Source organism: Oryza sativa, chromosome 5 (genome assembly GCF_034140825.1).
Source record: "Oryza sativa Japonica Group chromosome 5, ASM3414082v1".
NCBI classification, from domain to species: Eukaryota; Viridiplantae; Streptophyta; class Magnoliopsida; order Poales; family Poaceae; genus Oryza; species Oryza sativa.
Genome location: NC_089039.1, coordinates 5,349,060 through 5,367,964, shown reverse-complemented (window position 1 = coordinate 5,367,964; position 18,905 = coordinate 5,349,060). Strand labels below are relative to the sequence as shown.

The 18,905-nt window shown below is 42.8% G+C and overlaps 3 protein-coding genes across 4 annotated transcripts; 1 reads left to right on the top strand and 2 right to left on the bottom strand.

Moving 5' to 3' along the window:
- The first annotated feature begins 7,027 nt into the window (after positions 1-7,027).
- On the top strand, positions 7,028-11,006 carry LOC4338010 (hexokinase-7-like). Its single transcript, NM_001402503.1, has 9 exons — positions 7,028-7,367; positions 8,567-8,717; positions 8,858-9,037; positions 9,218-9,292; positions 9,385-9,540; positions 9,645-9,743; positions 9,851-9,981; positions 10,201-10,282; positions 10,380-11,006. Exons 1-9 carry the CDS (start codon positions 7,180-7,182, stop codon positions 10,707-10,709), a joined length of 1,392 nt encoding a protein of 463 aa, NP_001389432.1. The 5' UTR covers positions 7,028-7,179; the 3' UTR covers positions 10,710-11,006.
- A 323-nt stretch (positions 11,007-11,329) lies between these two features.
- Positions 11,330-14,475, bottom strand: LOC4338009 (proteasome subunit beta type-7-A). Its single transcript, NM_001424590.1, has 9 exons — positions 14,245-14,475; positions 13,661-13,807; positions 13,032-13,173; positions 12,795-12,891; positions 12,615-12,684; positions 12,426-12,530; positions 12,185-12,283; positions 11,662-11,752; positions 11,330-11,576 (listed from the first exon to the last, which is right to left on the bottom strand). Exons 2-9 carry the CDS (start codon positions 13,799-13,801, stop codon positions 11,503-11,505), a joined length of 819 nt encoding a protein of 272 aa, NP_001411519.1. The 5' UTR covers positions 13,802-13,807; positions 14,245-14,475; the 3' UTR covers positions 11,330-11,502.
- Positions 14,476-16,710: 2,235 nt separating this feature from the next.
- Positions 16,711-18,620, bottom strand: LOC9272441 (auxin-responsive protein IAA16-like). 2 transcript variants are annotated; one of them, NM_001424869.1, is made up of 6 exons: positions 18,074-18,620; positions 17,890-17,953; positions 17,512-17,768; positions 17,244-17,415; positions 17,097-17,160; positions 16,711-17,005 (listed from the first exon to the last, which is right to left on the bottom strand). In NM_001424869.1, exons 1-6 carry the CDS (start codon positions 18,162-18,164, stop codon positions 16,967-16,969), a joined length of 687 nt encoding a protein of 228 aa, NP_001411798.1. In that variant the 5' UTR covers positions 18,165-18,620; the 3' UTR covers positions 16,711-16,966. The 2 variants fall into 2 exon arrangements, with proteins under 2 accessions (NP_001411798.1, XP_015638328.1); XM_015782842.3 differs by having other exon boundaries at positions 16,713-17,005; positions 17,512-17,765; positions 18,074-18,359.
- Between the last annotated feature and the right edge of the window lie 285 nt (positions 18,621-18,905).

Below are 18,905 nucleotides of genomic sequence, written 5' to 3'. Positions count from 1 at the left end.
TTCACTCTAGGTCCCTCCATTGTCCTCTAGTCTTATTTTCCATTCTCAGTCCAGAAAACTGGATACAACACATCCCTCAACTTACAAAACAATGCAAACGAGGTCCCTTGGCAGTATTGACCCTAGTTTTAGCTGATGTGGCGCATACATGGATCAGTTGACTAGGTCTTCGTTGCCAAATGGCATTGACGTCACACTTACGAGGCAATTCAATGCGAAATAATAATAAAATCTGTGAGGCCCACATAATCAGTTACAAGAATAAAAAAAATAAAAAAAAGTGGGCCATGTGGCTCCACATATCATCCTCAGTACTCCCCTCTCCTCTATATCCTTCACCTTTTCCTTTCCTTTTTCTTTTTTTGTCTTTTCTTGCTTCTTCCCCTGATGGCATCCGGCGACCAGCCGCGGACGACAGAGAGAAGGGTGGCCAGCGGGAGCGCCATGTCAGGGGAAAGGGAGAGGCCATCGCGCAGGCGGAGAGGGACAGGTCGAAAAGGTCGGTGTTGATGTCGGCCATAGAGCGTGCGAGCTTGGTGGTGGAGATGAAGCCGTCGCCGTCACCGTCGAAGGCCCTTCCTTTCGACGACGTCGTCGCCGCCGCCAGCCTCCCTGCCCCCTCACTAGCCTTACCGGGCGGAGGTCGACCGAGCGGATTTAGTTAAACGGTTTTAAAAAATTGTTGAAAGATTTTAGATTTTTAGTTGTAATTTTAACATTTGAGTTGAAATTTTTTAATTTTACGATGGAAGTTTTGAATTTTAGGATGAAAGTTTCAAAACTTGAGTTGAAAATTTTTTAAATTTAAGTTTAAAGTTTTGAATTTTGAGATGAAAGTTTGGAATATTGAGTTGTAAGTTTCAGAGTTTAAGTTGAAATTTTCAGAATTTAAGTAGAGTTTTACAATTTCTGGTTAAAAGATTCAAATTCTAAGTATAGATTTCTTTTTTTTTTTTGGGTAAAAAACTGCAACAACAGTTTGAGAAAAAAAAAACCGCAGGAGGCTCGTCAAATTAAGCACATGGATTGTCCGTGCTTATTGGAAAACAGATAATGCGGAATCAGTAATTAGCGCTAATCGTGATTTTGATTCTTGTCGTTTCCAAAGGTGGCCCACCAGGCCCAACATGCACATGCGCGTGCGCTGGCTGCCAGCACTTATTCCCTTCGTTAAAAAAACAATAAATTAAATAAAATCTTCGCTATGTATCAGGACATCCCAATGTCCACATACATAGCTCCAATTTGGCTGTTTTTGGATGGAGGGATTATGTGCCATATAGGATTTTCGGAGTTTAGTCTGATCTCAACGAGAAAACTATAAGAATTATGCTTCTCTCCGTGTGAAAAAACAAAACCTAGGGCACCGATTTGTAGGGAAAACATATGAAATTTGTACGATTTGAATCATAAATTTCCTATTCGATTCATTGAAACAAAAGATTGAGACTGAACAATCCTATGAAATTCCTATGGTCAAGACAAGGAGGTTTTGTAGAAAAGTTAGCATGAGATCCGACCCCCATAAAAAATTAACTTTGAATCTCTTCTCTAATTCCTGCTGTTTATCCAAACAGTGTATTCATATATTTTTTCCTATATTTTACAATTACATTTTTGGTACCTAATTTTTGTGAATGGGCTAACAATCTCGGCCTCTGAAATAAGATTGGACCGAATCATGGCTGCACAATTGATCATGATCAGTTTTGTTGGACTGGGCCGACACGGAGATGCAGGTGGCCGGCCCACAGACCTGATTCCGATGTACACAAGTCGGCGAAGAGGAAACAACTGATTAGTTAATGCATCATCTCAATTGCAATTTGATTACTGCTAGTCCTACGTATAATAGAGAGCAAAAACGCGAAGAAAAGTTGGAGCCGAATTCGATCAAAGCAAATGGTGTACTTGGCTTTCTTATTATCTTTTCATCGTTAATTTCTTTCGCTGCTGACCTCTGTGCTTCTTTCACTGCTACGACACCGATTTTTCCGGGCGGGCTATCCAATTTTCGCGTGCGGGTGGGCGGCCCGCACGCACCCAGTCGTCTGGAAAAATCGCGATTTTCGCGTGCGGGTGGCGCACCCGCAAGCGAAAACCAATCTTTGCGTACGGGCGCTCGCACGGAGAAAAAAAAAGAAAAAAGAAACCCTAACCCTAACCCTAGTCCGCCGCTGCCTAGCCGAGGCCCGCCGTCGTCGCCCTCGTGGTCGCCGGCTACGAATCCGCCGCTCGCTCCCGTCGCCGGCGCAAATGAACCATCTCAGAAGAACACATCTCACATCTCACAAGAACACACATCAACACATCTCATATCAACAAGAACACATCTCACATGAACAAATCACAAATAACAAAGAGAGGAGGGAGAGATAGATCCGGTTGCCGGTCGCCGACGTATGCCGCTGCTCCGCCGGTCCTCCCCCTCCCCTCCACCGGATCTGCAAGGGAGAGGAGAGCCGCGCTTCGCCGGCCGGATCCGCCGCCCCCTCCCCCGGATCTACAAGGGGAAGAAGGAGAGGGGGCGGGCGCCGCCGGATCCGTCGCCGTCCCCTTTGCCTGCCGCCACGCCTCTCGCCCGCCACCACCCCTTTCGCCCTCCGCCGCACGCGGCCGGATCCGCCCCCCCCCCCAAGCCTTCCCTCCGCCGTATCTGCACGGGGAGGGAGGGGAGGGGGCGCACGCCGCCGCTGCCGCTGTGCATCGCCGCCGCCGGATCCGCCGCCGCCCCCTTCGCTCGCCGCCGCGCACAGCCGGATCCGCCGCCGCCTCCCCCGGTTCTGCAAGGGGAAGGAGGGGATGGGGCGGGTGCCGCCGGATCCGCCGCCCTCTTCGCCCGCCGTCATGCACTAAGGGAGAGAGGGAGGGGCGCGCTGTGCACTGAGGGAGAGAGAGAGAGAGGAGAGGAGAGGAGAGTGGGAGGGAGGAGTGGAGTGGGAGAGATCGAGGGAGAGCAGGCAGAGGGAGGTGGGCGGCCAGGTTAAATGCGGTGGACCACGCGGGTGTGCGGTTGGCTTAACCCGCCCGCACGGGATAATGTGTTATCCCGTGCGGGCGACATCCTGGAGCCTGTCCACTTTTTTTCCATGCGGTTCCACTTACGAACCGCATGGAAACAAAAAAGAGGGGCGTCCAGGAAAATCTATCCTGTAGTAGTGTTTTTCGCGCTTATATTGTGAAGGAAAAAAGTACGAATTACCTCTCGAACTATGACAATAGTATAAATTACCCCCCTAACCACAAAACCAGATATTTTATACCCTGAACTGTCTATACCGGACGAATAGCCCTCTTGACCTAATCCAAAGCGGTATTATCCTACGTGGCGTACGCGTGGCAGATGAATAGCCCACCATTGCCGAACATGGCAATAACCTACCGTAATCTATATTCACAATTCTTGTGATTGGTAATAAAAATGAAAATTTAAAGTACACAACCTTTATCCTTAAGCTTAGCTCTTAGTGGTTCAAGGCATAAGACCAGCGGCGGATTTACCGCCCGACTAGGGCGGGCAGTTGCCTAGGCTCCCCATCCACGACCCATTGAGATAGAGTGACTTTTGTGCAACAATTTGCTATCTTCCCGGTCAAAGTGTGTCGACGAGTGATACTCGCGGACCGGATGAATAGAGTATCGTGGTACGTTGGAACAGGGGTCTACGTAGTACGACATCAAAACAGACAAAAGACAAGGATTATACTGGTTCAGGCCTCTTATTAGGTAATAGCCCTAGTCCAGTTTATATGGGATTGATGATGATGAGAACAGATTACAAAGAGAGTAACCGAAACAGGCGATACTGACGAGATCGTAGTTGAAGATCTCGACGAGATCTCCCGGCGAGTTGGCTTTGTGGACTCCGGCTTCGTAAACTTTGGTGGATGTGTTGGCGATGAGATGCGATGCGCTTTGCCTCTCCCTAGGGGTCCTTTTTATACCGTGGAATACCTTGACCCCAAGAAAGACTTAGAGATATGTAAACTGGCACGGTATAACCAAAGATTTTATCCCAAGATTTTATCCCCTCCGAGTAGGATTCCGGCTATTCATTAACTCATAGAGATATTTTTCATAACTTGAGATAAATTTCCAACAGCGTATACGGAAATAAGCCGTATACGTGAAGGTATACCTTATCGGTATATTTCATAAGTCGTAGGATATAGGGTATGTCTTATCTGTAACCCTGATAAAGTGTAATATAGGCACTTCATAGAGTATATGGATTTCATACTTTAGAACGCAAATAACAAGATGGTGCCTGATTTTTCCTGTTCCATGCATGCCCGTTTGGTTGAGTCTGTTTGTGCATGTACTTGAGGCCACAATAATTAGTTATGTGAATTAAAACACCTAAGCATCAATGCATGCAGGAGATCGCGCCTACTAAGGGTCTGTTTGGCACAGCTCCAGCTCCAGCTCTACCCCTCCTGGAGCTGGAGCTCAGCCAAACAGTTTCAGCTCCACCAAAACTGGGAGTGGAGCTGGGTGGAGCTCTCTCACAAAATGAACTAGAGTTGTGGAGCTGGGTTTAGGCAGCTCCACAACTCCACTCCAGACCCAACTCTTGGAGCTAAATTTAGGAGTTAGAGCTATACCAAACAGGCCCTAATAGTCCATTGTTTTCAATAAAATAGTTTTACTTTTTTTAACCGTAATATGTGGGTAACAGTTTTAATTAGAATTACCCCGGCTTCATGAAAATCTTGCCTCCGCCACTGCATAAGACCCAAAAGACCAAAAGGGACGTAAGTTACAAAAGACAACAGAAATCTAAAACTGAAAATCGAGAGCTCAAACACTGCATCTACTTTAAATAATACTAATAACAATGCCATGCACGCTCTCCTATCTTAAATTTTTATTCTCTTACTATTTGTTAGTAGGATGTTGATAGCATGACAATGCAAAAGGCAGTGTTTTCTCACGTCAGAGTGAGGTGCCATGAAACCCTTATCCACCTAAAATATCTAATCCAAACCCGGCTGCTATTGGCTAATGGCTATTCCGAGTCCAGAACGAGGGGAGTCCAGGTCAAATTCCTTGAAACCGGCCTCTTCTCTCGCAGCCACCTGCTTTGTATTTTTTTTTTTTGCAGAGCCGTACACTAGGATTGTCCAACGATTTTGGTTTGGGAGTATGTTGAGATAATTCTCTTTTGTTCTTCTAGTCTTTTAGAACAGTAGCTGATTAGTTTGTTGGTTTGACTCAACTAACCTGGCTGCTGCTGCTATCAAATTTAAGTCTTTGCTTCTGTCCACCTACCTCTGTCCTAAAATATAGCAATTTTTAGCTATGATGGACACACAGTTATCCAGATTCATAACTAAAAATACTTACTCCCTCCGTTTCACAATGTAAGACTTTTTAGCATTGCCCACATACATATAGATGTTAATGAATCTAAACGCATATATATGTCTAGATTCATTAACACCTAAATAAATATAGATAATGCTAGAAAGTCTTATATTATGAAACGGATGAAGTATATTTTAGGACGGATGGAGTAGCTCCAAAATTTGTGTGTAGGGAATACTACTCGTATCTTTTTGACTATAAGCTTTTGGTCTGAACCTGAAGACACACTTCTCAAATAGGAGTATCAAGACAATAAATTCCAAGCAACTACTACTATAAACTGTGTGTTCAACTGCCAACCGCACAAGTATTGCTTTTCAAAAAAAGGAGGAAAAACCTATGAACTTATATTGTGTAGTCTGTGTATTCCAATTGTTTTTAACAAAAAAAAATGTATTCTAACCGTATAATATTAGCCATATCACTTGCGCCCTCCATCTTTAAATCCATATATAAATGCAAACTTATTTTGAGACAAAGGATGTAGCACATGCATGACTAATAATACAGGCTGCGTGCGCATTTGTTTACGACAACAATTGTTGTTGTTTCATATAAAGATCATATAAAATTTTGTAAGGAAAAAGATAAAAAAAATCACTAATAAGAAATGAAAAATCCATACGTATCATAAGAGGCCTAAATTTCTGCCGTATACTGAAGTGGCTCATAAGTCAAAGGTTGCAGCTTACATCAAAAGTAGATAGTGAAAGAGATGTAGAGGGATCACGACATAGGATGAGATATCACCTTCAGATAGGCCTTGTATCACTAGTTTACTGCTCCTGCCATGTGATTTTTTATAACACGTACTCATAGTTTAGTCTAAAAACTATTAATGATTAAACTTTAATCATTAATCTATCATAAAATATTTTCTTAGATACATATATATACTACTCTGTCAAAAAAAAATCCTAGCTACAAACCTGGACATGTTTATATCCAGGTTTCACAGCTAGGATTTAATTTTTTTTAAGTATTCACATACATGCGCGTACAATATTCGTATGAACACGCGCACACACATCGTTAACTCACCATATACATCTCATTGCATGACACTGAGACGTAAATACGAGCATAGGGGTCATTGAAAGAATAATAACAAATCGTAAATATGAGCACTCGTGTCAAGTCTAATTCATAAAAAATCTAACAAGTTAAGTTGCCTGTTTTCTTCCAAATTATAATATTAATAGCTATAAAATCTTTTTTTACTGGTTAATAGCTATAAAATCAATATAACTATATAACAGAAAAGTGCTTTTTAATATAGTTTTTCATAACTTTTAAGTTAACTAAACCATTGATCAAAATTTATAAATAAATCAAGCCAAATTGTGTTTCCGTGAACCGAAAAGTTTCACCCAAAAAAAAAACGCAAACGCAAAATTGCAGTCAAACCCAGGGGGTCAACCGAAGCATACGTTTCCCGTGGGCAGAGGTGAATTCAAAGCAACACTCTTTGCAACGCCCCCCTTATTTTTCAACCCAATTTCAGTCATTTATTATTATTTTCTTTTAAAAAAACCCTTCGAATTTAAGCTGACGCGACGCCGCGTCACCCACCCAACCCAACCCCGCCTTCTTCCTCTTCCGCCTCGAACTCCTCTTCCTCCCACGAAATCCCTTTCAATTCCGCCACCGCTATAAATTCCTCATCTCCTCCTCCTCCTAATCCCAGAGACCTGTGTACGCGATCTTGGTTAGCTCCGGCCTTTGATCTTGACCACCAATCTCGCATTTCTTGGATCTTCTCGTCTTCCTCACTCCTCGATCGATCCATCGATTGGTTGCTGGTCGGAGACCATGGTGGCGGCGGCGGTGGCGGCGGCGGAGCAGGTGGTGGCGGCGCTGCGGGAGGAGTGCGCGACGCCGGCGGCGCGGCTGGATGGGGTGGCGGCGGCGATGGCCGGCGAGATGGCGGCGGGGTTGGCGGAGGAGGGCGGCAGCAAGATCAAGATGATCGTTTCCTACGTCGACAACCTCCCCAATGGGTAACTAATTACTACTAGTAATTATATTTATAATCACTAATAATCACAGGTCTTGTTTCCTTTTAATTACTGTTTCATCATCCACTTCTTCTTTTAGCTCTCTCCTACTTGGAAATTTCTTAGTAATTGTGTGGTTCTTGGATGCCATGAACACTTTAATATCAGCAGCTACAGATGATTCGGATACTCTGATTGAAAATAAAAATTGGTTTGTCAGGATTAATTTGCAAGCTGGTTTAATCTCCTTTGGTTAAGTAGGTGGTGGTTAATTGCATGATAATCACATTTTTAGTAGGTGTTTTTTCTCCCAATTTGGTTTCATGTCGGTTGGTAACATGAGCTATCGTTGGCTTGTTGCCACCTGCAGTGAGCTGCCAGTGACACAGCGTCGTGTGTCGGGGCCAAGCAAATTGGGATTAGATTAAATTAAATTAAATTAATCCCTAGAAGGCTAGAACATAATTTACCTACTCTTTTTTTTTAAAAAAAAGAAAAAGTTACCGCGCTCTTGCGTGTCCATGCGCGTGTCAAATTGCTCGCACTCGTGTCACCTGCTGCGGCAGCACGTGTGTGACCCCGTGCAACATTGCGTGTCAGCGTGCGAGCGTGTAACCGTGTCTAGTTACAGCTTGCCGATGCCAAAAAAAAAAAGGCAGAAAAGTTTTCTTGTTAAGATCAGCAGAAAAGTTTTCTTTTATTTGTTGCGATTAGCAGGAAATTGTTTTCTTGCTAAGCTCGCTGCCAAGACAGCATAACTGCAGAGCATCAATGCGTGTAGTGTTACTGCATTTCTGTAGATGCACCAGCTGAGACTTTTCGTTTTTGTATGATTAGCGGAAAATATCTTTTGCTATTCTCGTTACTAAAACAACAGAATAGTGGAACAGCAATGTGTGCGGTACTGTATTTCTGCATAAAAAGGTAAAAAAAAAGTTTCCATTTTTTTTAAAAAAAAATCTGTAGTTTGCAGAAAAAGGCTTTTTGTCAAGTTTGCTGCCAGAATGACATAAATGCAGAACAACAATGTGTTTATCACTGCATTTCTCCTTTTCTGTTTTTTTTTTTTTTGTGAATAGCAGAAAAGGGCTTAAGCAAAGCTATCTGCCAAAGCAACAAAATCGCAGAACAGCAATGTGTGTATTACTGTATTTTTCGTGATCAGCATGACTAACAACCTTTTGTTGTGCTAAATAATGTAGGACCGAAGAGGGCTTGTTCTACGCGCTGGATCTTGGGGGAACAAACTTCCGAGTCCTGCGTGTGCAGCTTGCTGGAAAGGAGAAACGGGTCGTGAAGCGCGAGTCGAGGGAGGTCTCGATCCCTCCCCATCTCATGTCCGGCAACTCCTCGGTGAGTGAGCATGTCCACACTTGTTTCCATATAGTATCATAAGTTTTTGGGTGAATTGGCTAGTATATATCATAGTAAAACATCACATTTAGTCTCATTGGATGACCATGTTTGTAATGTTGCTGTGATGCCAATCTCAGGAGCTGTTTGGCTTCATCGCTTCCGCGTTAGCCAAGTTCGTCGCTGATGAAGGACATAATGCCGTGTTCAACGACAGGCAAAGGGAACTGGGGTTCACCTTCTCTTTCCCTGTGCGGCAAACATCGATTGCGTCTGGGACTCTTATCAAGTGGACCAAGGCGTTTTCTATTGATGATGCTGTAAGAATTCTCTTGATTTGTCAGTTTTCCCACATCACTGCATCAGTTGTTATCTAAAAAAACAAATTCACAACATCAATGTCACAGCGAATCTGTTTTTCACATTGTTATGTGAAATGCTGTCAGAATTTTGTCATTGGTTTCTTTTTCTGAAATTAGTGCTTCTTTGGAATATGACAGGTAGGTGAAGATGTGGTGGCCGAATTGCAGATGGCCATGGAGAAGCAAGGTCTGGACATGCGCGTTTCCGCATTGGTTAGTTCTGAAATGATCAGTTCCATATCATTTTTGAACAAAGCGAAATTTGTTCTTATGATAAGCTTGACATTATTTTTTGACTGTTTCAGATCAATGACACTGTTGGGACATTGGCGGCAGGCAGCTACTACGACGAAGATATTGTCGTCGGTGTGATCTTAGGCACTGGCTCAAACGCCGCATATCTTGAGAAGGCAAATGCTATCCCTAAGTTGGAAGGCGAGTTACCAAAATCAGGAAACATGGTAAGGATTAGATATTTCTCAACCGAAGTAACTGGCATGTACTGCATAGAATCATCTACTATCTGTATTTGGATTTCTTTCTCACTGTACTTTCTGAATTTCAGGTTATTAATACAGAATGGGGTAACTTCTCCTCATCCTGTCTTCCAATAACAGAATATGATGAAGCACTAGATAAAGAGAGCTTAAACCCTGGAGAGCAGGCAAGTTTCTCTAGAAGATTGCATACTCCTCACATGTCAAAAGTTTTACCCACATTATATAGAACTGCTACCTGTTGTCTAAAAAAACTATGACTTGTTTTTTTCAGATCTTCGAGAAATTGATTTCAGGAATGTATCTAGGTGAAATCGTAAGGAGAGTGCTTCTTAAAATATCTTTGCAGTCTTCAATTTTTGGCAATCTAGATCAGACCAAGCTCAAAACCCGCTTTATTCTGAGGTATATTTCTCGCTAAACTCAGTTGTGTGGTAATCTTAATCTATAAGCTAGGCAAATAAAGCATGATTTGCTGAGAATATCTATAGGATCACTTGGAGTTTCACCATTGATCCATAATAATTATTAGGCGCAAAACATATGGCTTTGCAATTTTCCAAAATGAGATAAGCAACTTTGAAAAAAGATGTGCTGGCTTATCCTCTCTCTCATTATATTCAGGACTCCTGATATTTCCGTGATGCATCATGATGGAACACCTGATCTCAGAATTGTGGCTGAAAAACTTGCAGATAACCTGAAGGTAATCTTCATCAGTAAATCCAGCATTGAACTGTATTCCCTCTATCCATTTTATGCACAATGAACACATTACACGGCATTGTCCACTTTTACCACAGATCACAGACACATCCTTAGAAACAAGGAAGATGGTTGTCGAAATCTGTGACATCGTCACCCGAAGATCAGCCCGGCTGGCTGCTGCTGGGATCGTAGGGATCCTCAGGAAGATCGGCAGAGGCGTCCCAGGCGACAAGCGAAAGTCGGTCATCGCCATCGATGGCGGTCTATATGAACATTACACCGAATTCCGGCAGTGCCTGGAGACCACGCTGACGGAGTTGCTCGGAGAAGAGGCGTCGAAGTCGGTGGCTGTCAAGCTTGCAAACGACGGGTCTGGCCTTGGAGCTGCCCTGATTGCAGCTGCTCATTCTCAGTACCTGAATTGATTCCCCATAGACAGAGTTCCAACTTTTATTAGTGACTCAGTGCTGTTGTTATAGTTTATAGAATGTGGTGAAGTTCTGTATGTTTCGAAGGAGCCTGATGGACTCTACAAACAAAATTTTCAGAAATGAAATCGAAGCCAAATGTGTTGGTGGTGTTGCAATTTGCAGTATCTACTCTGAATTATTATAGGAGAAAATAGTTCTGAACTTTTGTTGTACCGGATAAAGTAGTTCTGAACTTTGTTGTCGGTTATTTTTGGTTCAGTACTTACATCAATAATTCCTTCATATCACAAAAAAAAGTTTGTATCAACGGATTTAAATTTTGAAATATCAATTATATGATTCTTTTCACCCATCGTTGCCCTTATAAGCCACGGTCAAAATTAGAATTTTAAAACTTAATTTTGGATTTAATTTTAAGACATTGTAATTTATGTCAGCACTGATAATTTTTTTTTTAAAAAAAAAGGCTTATCAACTGAGACTCCAGCTACAAACTTAAGTCTGCTAGGAATATAATCTCAGCGATCGGACTCGAGGAAGATTGGTAGTCATTCAGTTCGCGCTAAATGAACCTTTGAATACACGAAGCAACATCATGAATAGAAGCACCACCGTTTAGCAAATATATAAGATCGGTCCTCCATAAATGTGTCGAAAATCAACTTAAAGATGTGCATTAAGCCCAAGGAAGTACAACAAGAGTCATCTTTTTTTGTTCAAGCATTTCCACTGAAATGAAAGCATATGTTCTCAACGTGACTGCTTGTCTGAATGTAAGCACACAAAATCACTCCTCCATTGCATCACCCTCTGTCACCTCTACCTTCGGCTTCAGTTGTGTTATCTTTGTGGACAACACCACTGCGAGACGAGAGAAGAAACACGAATGAGTTCATATTGCTGAAGCATTTCTATCAATATGATGTAACATTAATAAGACACTGACCAGTCTGCCCCTTGGTGAAGTTGTACCCCTTCGAACTAACGTAAGTCCTTGGATTTGGTAACTGGTGGTTTCTCAAGTACTCTGTCTTCCCCTGGTAATGTTAACAGGAGGACTTTGTTAGCAAAACAGAAGATAGAAACACGCGTCCACTTTTCAAGCAACAAGAGCATTTTAAAGTTGGTTCAATCAAATATTCTACCCCTGACGGGAAGATTATAGCATAGAAATATTTGGATTTATTTTTGGCACTGCAGGTATCTATTTATCTAAGACTATTGCACTTTCCGTAAATTATTGCATAGAGCAACCAAACCGAAGGAAACGAGTGTCATAGATTATTGACTAGAGCAACTGAATAGAACGAAATGGACATAGATAACTGAATGGGAATTTCAGTTCACAGGAAATTATATCAAGAACTGCAACCATGTGTGAGAAAGATAGCATACACGGACAAATAAATTGCCACAACCATAGTTTGCCTGTTAATGCCATGCAATAATAATAATAATAATTTATGTACCTTGGTGATTACGCAAACATCCACATTGCTGCCACTGCCCAAGTCATTGAAGATACCACCACGAATTGCCTCAGCAACAAGTTGTATTCCCTCCTCCCTCTAGAGAATTTAAGAAATAATTAGAATGATATAAAACATAATGAAAAGATATGCAGTATCAATATATGTAAATAAAAAAAGGTATAGAGCAATCAGCAAATGCTAGCCTGAACAAAGAACAAAATTACACTGGTTCACTTACTGTGAGGCCTTCTTTGTACTTCGATTCAAACACTGACATTGCCGCAAGGGATCCAGAACCCATTGTGGCAAAAGGAAGAGTGTCCGTGGAGCCATGTGGATAAACCTATATGATTCAAAAGATTAACAAAACTACCCAAAATTTCTCTTAACAGATATTTTTAACAGACAACCATACTCAGTTACTCACAGTGTGCAGGTGTGGCCCAGTAACATCTACTCCACCAAGAACAAGGGCAGCACTGACATGACCTTGGTAGCTAAAACATAAGGAAGAAAGAAGGTAAAACGTTTGCAATGTATGATAGTCTAGCTGATGACGCATAAACATTTGCAATGTTTGAGAGAGAGGGAGGCAGAGAGCAATCACCTAAAAAGGTGCGACTTCAGTAATGTAAGAGAGGTTACAACTCTGGACTCACGACCAGTTGCATAACGGTGAAGTTGAAGCTGGGAACTGACCATATCTAGAGTTGAAACAAAACAAGTTGTATTTTTCAATTTTTTTTATAAGACAGAGAAGCAAACTAATGAAACAACTGGGTTGGAGTATACAGTCCACAACTATTTTTTTCTCTTCATGCTACCAGGATACCATAATTAATACCTGTTACAGCCTCAGTGTCAGCGGCAGTTCCTGCTCCACAGCAATATATGTTTGGCGCCATATAATGAATTTTCTCGCAGTTCTTATCAGCAACTATAGGACCCTCGGTGGCCCTCGTGTCTGCCCCAAGAACAACACCATCCTAAGTAGAAAGCATAGTTACACCAAAGTTAACTCAGCAAATTATTCATGATGAGCAGAAAAGGATGCCAATTAGATGGAACGAAGCATGGAAAACAAAATCATCCATCAAAGTATTAACAACTAGGAGACTAGGAGCAAAAATACAATAGGAGGTTAAAACAAGCACCATCTACTTCCCTGCTGAAAGCAACTGCAATAGCCAATGTTGCCACTAGAAATCTCCTCTGGTAATCCATTATTCTTTCAGGTTCAAAAAATTTTACATAAACAGAAGCATAAATTCGTGCGGTGCGCACATACTAAAAACTATAGTTGAGGGGAAAAAAAGCTGAGAAAACTAATGTTACAGCACAATTCAGTTATATCCATTATCCTTATGTCCATAAAGTTTTATGATTCCCTTGATTGCACACAAATTAACCAGCACACGCAAAAGAAAAAAGAAAAAAAAACTAAGAGTACCAGTTAGCAGAACAAAAGAGTACCTGAAAGACCAAACCGACGATGGTAGTCCCGGTCTTGAGGAACCCAGGCATCTTCAAGCCCTTCTCCACAAGCATGGCGTTCCTCGCGCAATTGTCGTAGCTGAACCCGCCCTTCGGGGGGAGATCCGTCGCTCCGGCCATCCCGCGCTGTCACCGACGAAACAAAAAAAAAATCAAATCAACATCTCGCGCACATGAATCACTTCCCCCTCGCAACCAATCCACCGCCGCCACAACCCCTCCCCACACACACACACACGACACACACTATACCTCCCAATCTCCCTAATCTCGCGAAACAGCGAGCAGAAACAAATCGAGAACCACAGGAAATCGCCGCCACAAAACCCTAAAATCCCAACGAAGAATCAGTGGGGAGATTTTCTCCGGGGGACAAACTACCTGTCACCACCATTACTACCAAGATCAACAACAAAAAAGGGCAAAGGTAAAAGTAGCTTCCAGATCTAGGGAGGAGAAGCTAGGGTTGAACTACCAGTCTAGGTTCGCAAATTCGTCGAGAGAGAAAAATAAAAAAAATAAAAGGTGTGAGGAAGATGTAACGAGCGGGAGGATGCTCTCACCGGCGAGGATGCGGCGGCGGGAGGAAAAGCGGCAGGGTGGAGCGGCGGCGGCGCCGGCGATGGTGGGGGATCGGAGATTGGGGCTCAGGCGAACTCGGCGACGGATCAACTTGGGTAAGGGGGCAACAAGGAAGGGGAAGGCGAGAGTCGGAGGCCTAGTGTACTACGGGCCTTTGTATAAGGGCCCAAGTCTCAAAACACACTGAAATCGGGCTCGGGTTTAGAACGAACGCAACGAAGTAGGAGTTGGATTGGGGGAGAAGAAAGGAAAAAAGGACAGGGACGGCTGCTGCAATATTCGTGCTGGGCATTTTTTTAATTATTTATAATTACTCTCTCAGTCACATCTCATAAGGTGTTTAGATTCAGGGTGTAAAGTTTCGGCGTATCACATCGGGTATTATATAGGGTGTCGCATAGGGTGTTCGGGCACTAATAAAAATACTAATTACAGTATCCGTCGGTAAACCGCAAGACGAATTTATTAAGCCTAATTAATCTGTCATTAACATATTTTTTTTAACTGTAGCACCACATTATCAAATCATGGAACAATTAGGCTTAAAAGATTCGTCTCGCAAAGTAGTTGCAATATGTGCAATTAGTTATTTTTTAGCCTATATTTGATAGTTAATGCAGGTGTTTAAATGTTCGATGTGACAAGGTGTAAAATTTTTGGGTGGAATCTAAACTGGCCCTAAGTAATTTTGACTTTTTTTCTAGTCAAATCATTTCAAGTTTGATCAGATTTATAGAAAAATCTAGCAACATGCACCACATCAACATAGTGTTATTAAATCTAACATCAAATATATTTTAATAATATGTTTATTTTGTGTTAAAAATATTACTATATTTTGCTATAAACTTAGTCAAACTTAAAATATTTGACAAAAAGAAGCCAAAGTAACTTGTAGTAGGGAGTTTTTTTTTTATTTTGATGGGTTTTTTTCTTTTTCCTACGCCTACACTACACACGATCAAGTAGCGTACATTTTGATGGGTACGTAATAAGCTTTAAAGGGACTATCTATTTATTTATTTTTCTTACAGATTTAAAGCTTTAAATTTTGCAGAATTTTAACCAATGGATACAACCCATTTCTTCTAAATTAAATAACCTATCGATCGGCGGCTGTCCCTCCACCGTGTGCCTCGACATCGTGCTATTGCTGGTGTACGACAGCCCAAGTTTTTTTTCGGCCGCTTCGTTTCCTATTTTGGCCCACGTATTTTCGGCCCATTAAGAAAAACTGTTTTATTTTTGTAAATTTTACAGCAAACCGAAAACGATTTTGCTATATATTTGTCGACAAATTTTCTCCCAAAAATTTGACAGATGTAATTACAGTACAATCGTAATGTAATTACACTGTAACTTTCATGTAATTACACTGTAACTATATGTAACTATAGTGTAACTTGTATGTAACTCTCAAAAATATCTCTGTAATATGTTATTTGGGTAAAATGGAGGTTGTGGGAACAAATCCTTACACATATGTGTGTGCTGTGATTTTTTTTTCTTCCTCACCAAAACAAATCTTGTAATAGATTTAACGATTCAAAATTACGTGAAACTTATATACAAGTTACACTGTAGTTACATGTAAGTTACACTGTAATTACATTTAAGTTACATTGTAATTACACTACGATTGTATTATAATTACATTTATCAAATTTTTAGGAGAAAATTTGTCGACAAATGTATAGGTGGTCCCAATAGCCTAATACTAGTACTAACAAGGACCGTAAAAGGCTATTTATTCTTCTCTAGATAAGCAATCATCGTTAAAAATAAAACCAGAATATTATAATTGCTCTAGGACTATTTAGACAACAAAATATAGTGAGTAGGAGTATAATTTTGAAGATATCTTCTCGAACAACCGAACAATACCACAGATAACTTCAGAGGGAGATAACATGAGAGTTTCAGGCTTTCAGCTGATAGCAGTTAAAACATTTTTCTGAAAAATATTCATTTTGTTCTTTTCACCATCTTCTAAAAGCTCAGAAGAAATCCTAGGCTGTGTTGGGAATTAATTCCTACACACGAAAAACAATATAGTAGGTTAGTACATGATTAATTAAGTATTAGCTAAAAAAACTAAAAATAGATTAATATGATTTTTAAGCAATTTTTTAATATAAAATTTTTGTAAAAGATATTACCGTTTAGCGGAAAAAACCAAGATTTGAAACCATTTCCGTTCTAAACCAAGTGTAACTGAATACTGAATCTACTCTGAAGTCTGAACCGAGCCAAACTCAGATGAACACACATAGGCCTGACCGCTCGGACGAATAACTACAAACACTCCCAAAATCAACGTGCGTTTCTTGCTCTCCGAAACCTGAATCGACGATTGCGAAAGATGTGCAGATGCTTCACGAGAATCGCAAGATAAAACATCAACCGGCGACACTGACAAAGACACATCACTCAGCATGTCCAGGATTAGTAGCTTGCAAGAACAGATGAACTTGATCCTAATTAATAGTACTAACAATTTCCATTCTCGATTACATCTTGTCCTAGTCGTAGTCGACAACATCATGATCCCCAAAAAAAGACGCTTCTTGCGCATTTTTGTACACAAAAATCTTCCAAGAACGCGAAGAGAAAAGGATTAAAAACAAAACAGAGAGCTATCATAATCACTATGCAGATATGCTTCCTGCTCTGCTCCCGGCGATGAAAAAAACAAGATCAAGATCACTCGGCAGCTGCCCTCTTCCTGCTCCCTGCTCGTATCTGCAAAAACAAGATCAAGAACAAAAATCACGGGTCAGAATCGATCAAATTTCTCAAGAAAAAGGAGCAGAAAACCAGAAATTTCGCTGACCGTGGAGGCGTTCAGGTCGGAGCTCCTGAGCACGCGCAGCCTCCTCGCCGCGGCGATGAACATGCTGCAATCAATCAAGAATTCGTCGCCATTAGCTTTGGAGAAGACGAGAGATTCATTCATGGTGTGTGTGTGTGTCGGACTCACTTCCATGGCACGTCGCCGACGAGCATCTGGTCGCCCTCGTCGTCCTCGTAGACGAGCGTGTACTCGCCGCTGCCGCCGTCGAGGAGCCCGGCGATCGCCTCCTCCTCTCCTGTGCAGCTCTCGCCGGCAGCGGCGGCGGCGGCGGCGGTGGCCATGGTTGGGTCCCTTTGAGCTGCCAACGCGAGCAAGCAAGCGAGCAAACACCATCAAGAGAAAGCTCGAGATAGAAAACTCCGATGATATATAATGTCGAGGTGGTGGGGTTTACCGGCGAGGAGGCCGCGGAAGAGACGGTCGACGGCGGCGGAGAGCTCGCCGTAGCCGCCGTGCGCCGCCAGGTCGACCTTCCGGCCGATCGGGACGCCGTCCATGTTCACCTTGACGAACCGGGCCACCTTGCCTCCCGTGGCGGCGGCGGCGGCGTCTCGGCCTCCACGCGGCGGCTTCGACGACGACGACGACGAGGCGAGGTTCCGCCGGAACGACCGCACCGGCGGCCACCCGACCACCGGAGCCGCCGGCCTGCTGCGAATCGCAGAGAATTTAGGGGCAAATTTTAGCATCTTTTTGCTGCAGATTCGTCAGAAAAATGTTGTTGCGAGCAAACAGACTGCTCCCAAAAAAAAAACCAGAAAATTTTCATCACCTTGCCTTGAACCCATCGTTTCCCTTGGCTCCATCAGCAGCAGTGCTCGTGTTCCCCTGCAAACCTGAGAAATGAAAATCCACCAGAAATGTAAAGCATAGGACAAAACACACAGATATGATCAAACAAAGCAGGAAACTTTGAGGGCAAGATGAATCAAGAAGAGAGCAAGGGAGGTGGTGACCTGAGCTGGAGAAGTATCCAGGGAGGGCAAGGCTGAGCTCAAGGCTCCTCTCTTCCTCTCCATCCTCTCCAAACCTGCCATTCCAAGCCATCTCTCTCTCTCTGTCTCTGTGATTGATCAAACAAGAAGTGTGAAGTGTGGGTGGGTGGAGGAGGCAAGGGGGAAGGATATATAGGAGGTGAGGGAGGCAGTGAAGCAAGGAGAAGGCTGCAATGCAAGGAGAGGAGAGGAAGAGGACACAGGTGGTGGTGGGCAAGAAGCAGGGCAGGCAGAGACCGAAAAGGGCAGGGGGGGAGCTTTGGAAGGAAGGGGATTTTGCAGGCAAAGCAGCAGCACTGACACCTTTCTACTTCCTCCATTCCTGGTCTCCACTCCAACCCAGCTCTCTCTCTCTCTCTCTCTTCTCTACCACTCTAGTACTGTACTACTCCTAGTACTCCTGAATTCAGCGATTTGTTCAAGATTCTTGCACAGCAAGCTCTCGTCTCTCTCTCTCTCATGAACAATTTTTCAAGTGTACAGACGAATTTTCTGTCTTGCTATCGAGTATAGCTATGTTGGCACGGCGCTACGATACAGTGAAAAGGAAGTTCAGGTCCTTGAAGTAGGAGTAGGGTCTGGACTCTGGAGAGACAGAGGAGCAACAACATTACTGGCGGGAGCAGCACTGCACTAGGGAGCCGTTGTCTTTCTGAAGCCATGTTTAATGAGTACCCTCAACCCGTGTACCTGCTTACCGCCGTTACTTTGCCCGTCCGTGCCGTGTGCCCCTGGAGAGGCGCGTGTTTTCTCCAGGGGGACGTGCCCCTCGATGACTTTTGACAGAGAAACG